The sequence below is a fragment of the Lepidochelys kempii genome, unplaced genomic scaffold (genome assembly GCF_965140285.1).
Source record: "Lepidochelys kempii isolate rLepKem1 unplaced genomic scaffold, rLepKem1.hap1 scaffold_245, whole genome shotgun sequence".
NCBI classification, from domain to species: Eukaryota; Metazoa; Chordata; order Testudines; family Cheloniidae; genus Lepidochelys; species Lepidochelys kempii.
This window is the reverse complement of record NW_027621923.1, coordinates 118,054-126,706: the sequence shown is the minus strand read 5'-3', so window position 1 is coordinate 126,706 and position 8,653 is coordinate 118,054. Positions and strand designations below refer to the sequence as shown.

At 62.1% G+C, this 8,653-nt stretch overlaps 1 protein-coding gene across 2 annotated transcripts; it reads left to right on the top strand.

The window, feature by feature from the left end:
• The first annotated feature begins 3,161 nt into the window (after positions 1–3,161).
• On the top strand, positions 3,162–7,610 carry LOC140912258 (sulfotransferase 1A1). Of its 2 annotated transcripts, none has more exons than XM_073346411.2 (8): positions 3,162–3,319; positions 4,732–4,880; positions 4,979–5,104; positions 6,103–6,200; positions 6,353–6,479; positions 6,687–6,781; positions 7,063–7,243; positions 7,430–7,610. In XM_073346411.2, the coding sequence occupies exons 2-8, from the start codon at positions 4,733–4,735 to the stop codon at positions 7,540–7,542; spliced, it is 888 nt and encodes a 295-aa protein (XP_073202512.1). In that variant the 5' UTR covers positions 3,162–3,319; position 4,732; the 3' UTR covers positions 7,543–7,610. The 2 variants fall into 2 exon arrangements, with proteins under 2 accessions (XP_073202512.1, XP_073202511.1); XM_073346410.1 differs by lacking the exon at positions 3,162–3,319 and adding an exon at positions 3,369–3,393.
• Positions 7,611–8,653: the final 1,043 nt, after the last annotated feature.

The following is an 8,653-nucleotide window of genomic DNA, read 5'->3' as shown; positions in this document are numbered from 1 at the left end:
AGAAAGCTCGACAGAGATCTTGTAGGTGTTTGTCTCTGTCTGAGGGGTTGGAGCAAATGCGGTTGTATCGCAGAGCTTGGCTGTAGACGATGGATCGTGTGGTGTGGTCAGTTCTGTGGTGACCTAGAATCCTATTTTCGACGTCTCCGACTCAAGGAATATTTCCAAAATACCTCTGAACAGCATACTAATCCACAGAGGTCTCCCTACCAACACTACAGAAAGAGGGATTCTAGGTGGACTCCTCCTGAAGGTCGAAACAGCAGACTGGACTTCTACATAGAGTGCTTCCGCCGACGTGCACGGGCTGAAATTGTGGAAAAGCAGCATCACTTGCCCCATAACCTCAGCCATGCGGAACGCAATGCCATCCACAGCCTCAGAAACAACTCTGACATCATAATCAAAAAGGCTGACAAAGGAGGTGCTGTTGTCATCATGAATAGGTCGGAATATGAACAAGAGGCTGCTCGGCAGCTCTCCAACACGAGTTTCTACAAGCCATTATCCTCTGATCCCACTGAGAGTTACCAAAAGCAACTACAGCATTTGCTCAAGAAACTTCCTGAAAAAGCACAAGATCAAATCCGCACAGACACACCCCTGGAACCCCGACCTGGGATATTCTATCTACTACCCAAGATCCATAACCCTGGAAATCCTGGGCGCCCCATCATCTCAGGCATTGGCACCCTGACAGCAGGATTGTCTGGCTATGTAGACTCCCTCCTCAGGCCCTACGCTACCAGCACTCCCAGCTACCTTCGAGACACCACTGACTTCCTGAGGAAACTTCAATCCATCGGTGATCTTCCTGATAACACCATCCTGGCCACTATGGATGTAGAAGCCCTCTACACCAACATTCCACACAAAGATGGACTACAAGCCGTCAGGAACACTACCCCCGATAATGTCACGGCTAACCTGGTGGCTGAACTTTGTCCTTACCCATAACTATTTCACATTGGGGACAATGTATACCTTCAGATCAGCGGCACTGCTATGGGTACCCGCATGGCCCCACAGGATGCCAACATTTTTATGGCTGACTTAGAACAACGCTTCCTCAGCTCTCGTCCCCTAACGCCCCTACTCTACTTGCGCTATATTGATGACATCTTCATCATCTGGACCCATGGAAAAGAAGCCCTTGAGGAATTCCACCATGATTTCAACAATTTCCATCCCACCATCAACCTCAGCCTGGTCCAGTCCACACAAGAGATCCACTTCCTGGACACTACAGTGCTAATAAACGATGGTCACATAAACACCACCCTATACCGGAAACCTACTGACCGCTATTCCTACCTGCATGCCTCCAGCTTTCACCCTGACCACACCACACGATCCATCGTCTACAGCCAAGCTCTGCGATACAACCGCATTTGCTCCAACCCCTCAGACAGAGACAAACACCTACAAGATCTCTGTCAAGCTTTCTTACAACTACAATACCCACCTGCAGAAGTAAAGAAACAGATTGACAGAGCCAGAAGAGTTCCCAGAAGTTACCTACTACAGGACAGGCCTAACAAAGAAAATAACAGAACGCCGCTAGCCGTCACCTTCAGCCCCCAGCTAAAACCCCTCCAACGCATTATTAAGGATCTACAACCTATCCTGAAGGACGACCCATCACTCTCACAGATCTTGGGAGACAGGCCAGTCCTTGCCTACAGACAGCCCCCCAACCTGAAGCAAATACTCACCAACAACCACATACCACACAACAGAACCACTAACCCAGGAACCTATCCTTGCAACAAAGCCCGTTGCCAATTGTGTCCACATATCTATTCAGGGGACACCATCACAGGGCCTAATAACATCAGCCACACCATCAGAGGCTCGTTCACCTGCACATCCACCAATGTGATCTATGCCATCATGTGCCAGCAATGCCCCTCTGCCATGTACATCGGCCAAACCGGACAGTCTCTACGTAAAAGAATAAATGGACACAAATCAGATGTCACGAATTATAACATTCATAAACCAGTCGGAGAACACTTCAATCTCTCTGGTCACGCAATCACAGACATGAAGGTCGCTATCTTACAACAAAAAAACTTCAAATCCAGACTCCAGCGAGAAACTGCTGAATTGGAATTCATTTGCAAATTGGATACTATTAATTTAGGCTTGAATAGAGACTGGGAGTGGCTAAGTCATTATGCAAGGTAGCCTGTTTCCTCTTGTTTTTTCCTACCCCCCCCCCCCCAGATGTTCTGGTTTAACTTGGATTTAAACTTGAAGAGTGGTCAGTTTGGATGAGCTATTACCAGCAGGAGAGTGAGTTTGTGTGTGTGGTTTTTGGGAGGGGGGTGAGAGAACCTGGATTTGTGCAGGAAATGGCCCAACTTGATTATCATGCACATTGTGTAAAGAGTTGTCACTTTGGATGGGCTATCACCAGCAGGAGAGTGAATTTGTGTGGGGGGGTGGAGGGTGAGAAAACCTGGATTTGTGCTGGAAATGGCCCACCTGATGATCACTTTAGATAAGCTATTACCAGCAGGACAGTGGGGTGAGAGGAGGTATTGTTTCATATTCTCTGTGTGTATATAAAGTCTGCTGCAGTTTCCACGGTATGCATCCGATGAAGTGAGCTGTAGCTCACGAAAGCTCATGCTCAAATAAATTGGTTAGTCTCTAAGGTGCCACAAGGCCTCCTTTTCTTTTTGCGAATACAGACTAACACGGCTGCTACTCTGAAACATGAAATAAAAAATCCCAGGAGCTTCAAGTCCGGGCTGTGCCTGACACGGGGACCCAGGTGTCCGGGGAGGGAGTCTGGGGGGGGGGGGGGGGGGGGACAAGGACAGGCACGGGAAGGGCCCCAGGCTTTGGGGGAGGATCCTGGAACCTTTCCCTGCCCCCTCCCCCCAACTGCCGCCTGAAGCCCGGAGGGGGGCGAGCTGCTGGGGGGGGGGGGGCAGGGACCCCTCCCCCACCCAGCGAGTTCCTGGACTGTGTGACCCGAGCAACCTGCAGACCCTGACACCGGCGGGGGGAGGGGACCCGGGGCTGGGGGGAAACAAGGGGGGGGAAGGGGACCCAGGCGTCCGGGCGCGGGGGGAACAGGGATGGGGAAGAGGACCCAGGCGTCCGGGGACGTTGCCCCTGAGCGCTGGGGAAGGGGGAGGGGAACCAGAGAGAGATGAAGACGGGGAGGGACCCAGGCGTCCGCCCCGGCCCCATGGCGGTGGGAGCAGCCCCCTCCTGGCCCCTCTCCACGCCCCGCCCGCCCCTGGCTCCGCCGATAAAACCCGCCCGCGCCGCGCTTCCCCGGACCGCGCCGAGCCCCGAGCAAGTGAGTGGGGGAGGGGGCTGCTCCTCCGGGCCCCCCCAGGCAGGAGAAGGGACCCAGGTGTCCGGGGCCCCCAGGTCGGGCAGAGGGATGGGACGCGGGGCCCGAGAACCAGCCCTTCTCCTGAGGGGACCCTCCTACCCCCTAAAGAAAGGGGCAGCCGCATGTGCCCCCCCCGGCTCCTGACCCCCCCCCCCCGCGTCTGGACCCGGCCCCCAGAAATGTCCCGGAGCCACCAACTTCTCCCTTTCCTGCCAGAAACTTTCACAACTCGCCCCCCCCCGCGCGCCAGTGCCCCCCACTCCCGACCCGCAGCCCCCTGCCAGCCCAGCCCTGCCCCCCCCGCCCTGCCGGTGCCCCCCCACTCCCGACCCGCAGCCCCCTGCCAGCCCAGCCCTGCTCCCCCCCGCCCTGCCGGTGCCCCCCACTCCCGACCCGCAGCCCCCTGCCAGCCCAGCCCTGCTCCCCCCCGCCCTGCCGGTGCCCCCCACTCCCGACCCGCAGCCCCCTGCCAGCCCAGCCCTGCCCCCCCCGCCCTGCCGGTGCCCCCCACTCCCGACCCGCAGCCCCCTGCCAGCCCAGCCCTGCCCCCCAGCTCTGCCGGTGCCCCTCACTCCCGACCCGCAGCCCCCTGCCAGCCCAGCCCTGCCCCCCCCGCCCTGCCGGTGCCCCCCACTCCCGACCCGCAGCCCCCTGCCAGCCCAGACCTGCCCCCCCCGCCCTGCCGGTGCCCCCCACTCCCGACCCGCAGCCCCCTGCCAGCCCAGCCCTGCCCCCCAGCTCTGCCGGTGCCCCTCACTCCCGACCCGCAGCCCCCTGCCAGCCCAGCCCTGCCCCCCCCGCCCTGCCGGTGCCCCCCACTCCCGACCCGCAGCCCCCTGCCAGCCCAGCCCTGCCCCCCCAGCTCTGCCGGTGCCCCTCACTCCCGACCCGCAGCCCCCTGCCAGCCCAGCCCTGTCGGTGCCCCCCACTCCCGACCCGCAGCCCCTACTAGCCCCGCCCTGCCCCCCCAGCTCTGCCGGTGCCCCTCACTCCCGACCCGCAGCCCCCTGCCAGCCCCGCCCTGCCCCCCCGCCCTGCCGGTGCCCCCCACTCCCGACCCGCAGCCCCCTGCCAGCCCAGCCCTGCCCCCCCAGCTCTGCCGGTGCCCCTCACTCCCGACCCGCAGCCCCCTGCCAGCCCAGCCCTGTCGGTGCCCCCCACTCCCGACCCGCAGCCCCTACTAGCCCAGCCTTGCCCCCCAGCTCTGCCGGTGCCCCTCACTCCCGACCTGCAGCCCCCCTGCCAGCCCCGCCCTGCCGGTGCCCCCCGCTCCCGACCCGCAGCCCCCCCAGCCCTGGGCTCGAGATGTGCGTGTGTGGGGGGCGGGGTGATCTCCAGGGCGTCGAAGTCCTCTTTAACCCTTTCTCTCACAGGATGCAGCCAGCCGAGGAGACTCCGCGCCCAGCCTTGATCCCCATCCGGGGAGTCCCCATGATCAAATACTTCGCAGAGAACTGGGGGGAGGTGGAGGGATTCCAGGCGCAGCCGGATGATCTACTGATCTCCACGTACCCCAAATCTGGTGAGTGCCTCCAACCTGCCCCAGAGCCCCTCCGTGCCCTGGTGCCCCTCACTCCCGACCCGCAGCCCCGGCTAGCTTAGCCTGCCCGTCCCCTGCAGGTACCACCTGGATCAGTGAGATCGTCGACATGATCTACAACGATGGAGACACAGAGAAATGCAAGCGAGAGGCCATCTACATGCGAGTCCCCTTCCTGGAGTTTGCTGTTCCTGGGATCCCCACTGGTAACGCAGACTTGGCTCCCGGGGCGCTGTGGGGAGGGGGCAGGGCGCTGGCTGTGGGGGGAGCTCCTGCAATCCTAGAATATCGGGGTGGGAAGGGACCTCGGGAGGTCACCTAGTCCCACCGCCTGCTCAAAGCAGGACTGACCCCAACTAAATCATCCCAGCCAGGGCTTGTCAAGCCGGGCCTTAAACACCTCTAAGGAAGGAGATTCCACCACCTCCCTAGGGAACCCATTGCAGGGCTTCCCCGCCCTCCTAGTGAAATCGTGTTTCCTCATCTCCAACCTACACCCCGCCACGGCAACTAGAGACCATTGCTCCTCGTTCTGTCGTCTGCCACCACTGAGAACAGCCGAGCTCCATCCTCTTTGGAACCCCCTTTCAGGTAGTTGAAAGCAGCTATCAAATCCCCCCTCATTCTTCTCTTCTGCAGGCTAAACAATCCCAGTTCCCTCAGCCTCTCCTCATAACTCATGTGTTCCTGACCCCTAATAATTTTTGTTGCCCTTCGCTGGACTCTCTCCAATTTTTCCACATCCTTCTTGTAGAGGGGGCCCAAAACTGGACACAGTACTCCAGAGGAGGCCTCACCAATGTCGAATAGAGGGGGACGATCACGTCCCTCGATCTGCTGGCAATGCCCCTACTTATACATCCCAAAATGCCATTGGCCTTCTTGGCAACAAGGGCACACTGCTGACTCATATCCAGCTTCTCGTCCACTGTCACCCCTAGGTCCTTCTCCGCAGAACTGCTGCCGAGCCATTCGGTCCCTAGTCTGTAGCTGTGCATTGGGTTCTTCCGTCCTAAGTGCAGGACTCTGCACTTGTCCTTGTTGAACCTCATCTGATTTCTTTTGGCCCAATCCTCCCATTTGTCTAGGTCCCGGCTACTCCAGCCTGGCCTCTCCTAGCAGGGGGCACTGAGGGCAGGGTGCTGTGGGCAGGGGGCACTGGCTGTGGGGGGCTCCTGGCTCACCCCTGCCCTGTGCCCCCCAGGGGTGGAGCTGCTCCAGAAGAGGCCATCCCGGCGGCTGGTGAAGACCCATCTCCCGGTGCAGCTGCTGCCGGAGTCGTTCTGGGAGCAGGACTGTAAGGTGAGCCTCGGGCTGTGGGGCTGGGGTTACCATTGGGGGCACCAGCTGGGGCCCTGGGGGGGTAGTGGTGTGGGGAGCGGAGGTCTGAGGTCTCAGCTGCGGGGGGGAAGGGGCAGTGAGACCCTGACCCCCGTGTCCCCCACCCCCTCCAGATGATCTACATGGCCAGGAACGCCAAGGACGTGGCCGTGTCCTACTATTACTTCTACCAGATGGCGAAGGTGCACCCGGACCCCGGCTCCTGGGACCACTTCCTGGATGACTTCACGGCCGGGAGAGGTGGGGCGCGAGCAGGGGCTGATCTCCTCCGGGGGGCGCTGGCTCAGACCTGCCCCCAGGGCATAGACTGGCTGGCGCAGGGGGACTGGGGGGATTGGCTGGCACGGGGGGATCCCTGGGGAGCAGGGGGGGACTGCCTGGCTCGGGGGACCCTCAGGCGGGCATGTGAGGGGCCTGGGGGTCTCTGAGCCGTCTGCCCTCCCCCAGTGTCGTTCGGGTCGTGGCACCAGCACGTCCGGGGCTGGTGGGAGAAGAGACGGGAACACCGAATGCTTTACCTGTTCTACGAGGACATGAAAGAGGTGAGCCCCCCCGCGGCCCCCCCTTCCTGTCCCCGCCCCCCCGACGGCCCCCCCTCCTGTCCCCGCCCCCCCGCGGCCCCCCTCCTTCCTGTCCCTGCCCCCCCCGACGGCCCCCCCTCCTGTCCCCGCCCCCCGCGGCCCCCCTCCTTCTTGTCCCAGCCCCCCCCCCGACGGCCCCAGCCCCCCTTCCTGTCCCCGGCCCCCACCAGACAGCCCCATGTCTCCAGATCTGACCCAGCCCTCCGGCGCGCCCCACTGGCTCTGACCCCCATCCCGCCCAGGACCCCCGGCGCGAGATCCGGAAGGTGCTGGAGTTCCTGGGGCGCCCCCCATCCGAGGGGCTCGTGGAGGCGATTGCCCAGCACACCTCGTTCACCAAGATGAAGCAGAACTTCATGGCCAACTACAAAACCATCCCCACCAGCGTCATGGACCACAGCATCTCGCCCTTCATGCGCAAGGGTACGGGGGCACCAGGGGGCAAGGAGTGGGGCCCAGCGGGGGTCGCTGTGCTGTGGGGTGGGCTCGGTGAGGTGCCAGGGGGCATGGGGTGGGAGGCTCAGTGGGGGGCAGAGAACCAGGGGGCACGGCCTGGGGGGCTCGGCGGGGTGCCAGGGGGCGCAATGACCGCACTGTCCTGCCCCCCAGGTGTGACGGGCGACTGGAAGAACCAGTTCACGGTGGCCCAGAACGAGCGATTTGACGCCGACTACGAGAGGCAAATGGAGGGAACCGACCTGAGCTTCCGGATGGAGATCTGAGCCCCCCTGCCCCACATCACCCCCCCACGCCCCACTGCAGAGAGATAAACCCGAGTTACCTGCTCTGATCTGCGTGTGCTTCACTGTAGCCCCAGCCTCTCCCAGCAGGGAGCGCTGCGGGGAGGGGAAGGGGTGCTGGCTGCGGGGAGGGGGACGGGTGCTGTGGGGGGGAACCTTTCTCTGGTTCTCAGCCCCCCCATCCCACCCCCGCTCTGCTGTAGGGATCTGACTCCAGTTCCACTTGCCCCCCTGCCAGAGCCTCTTGCATAATCCGCCCCCACATCCCACCCGGGAGGGGAGTGAGGCCGACGGGTTAGAGCCCGGACGCCTGGGTTTTCTCCCACATCCTACACTGGGCCCAGAACAATCAGTAACCCTGGAGCCCCTGACACCAGGAATCACGCCCACTCCCTGGCCAGGCTGGGCGAGGAGCCACCCAGAATCCTGGCCTCCGGGCAGCAGGTCAAAGGGCCAGGCCGGGGGTAGTTAATGAACAAACCCTAGAATGGGTCAATAAGGCAGCCAGTGGGGGACAGGGTGCGGGGCTGGCTCTGTAAGTGCTGGGGCGGAGGGGGGCAGGGCTCTGGGGAGTGGTGGGGGCAGGGTACGGGGGGGCAGAGAGGCAGGAGCTGTGCGGGCAGGGTACGGGGAGCTGTGGGACAGGGTGTGGGGCCTGGGGGGGGCAGGGTACGGGTGCGGGGAGCTGTAGGGAGGGGGAAAGTCACACAGCCAGGATGTTTGTGTAATCAGCTGTTCAGCTCACCCCAGGGCTGGGGGGTAACGGTGCAGCCCCCCCCATTAGATCTGGGGGATCCCCCTGATAAAGCCAGAGGCCTCTGTGACTCCCAGCCACAGCCCCCTTCCATGCCCGTGCCTCCCACCCTAGGGGGAGAGCTGGGGCCGGGCATGCTGCTGACATGCCCCCCTGCCAATCCCACATGGCCCCTGGGGAAAGGAGGGGCAGAGACCCCCCCCATGGTGGGTGGTGGGGAGGGGCCTGCCAGGGGCGCAGGGACCCACCTGCACCCTGTCTCTCACCTTGACCTGCCCAGCTGGGCCCGGGCGGGTCCCATGGGGCGGCTGCAGGGAGGTACTAGAGAGCGATGTCTCT

Bases quoted from the DNA above. Each gene is read 5' to 3' on its own strand.
- LOC140912258 (XM_073346411.2), top strand. From the start codon at position 4,733: ATGCAGCCAGCCGAGGAGACTCCGCGCCCAGCCTTGATCCCCATCCGG. The intron at 5,105-6,102 runs GTAACGCAGACT...TGTGCCCCCCAG, and splicing joins TGTTCCTGGGATCCCCACTG to GGGTGGAGCTGCTCCAGAAG. The intron at 7,244-7,429 runs GTACGGGGGCAC...CCTGCCCCCCAG, and splicing joins CTCGCCCTTCATGCGCAAGG to GTGTGACGGGCGACTGGAAG.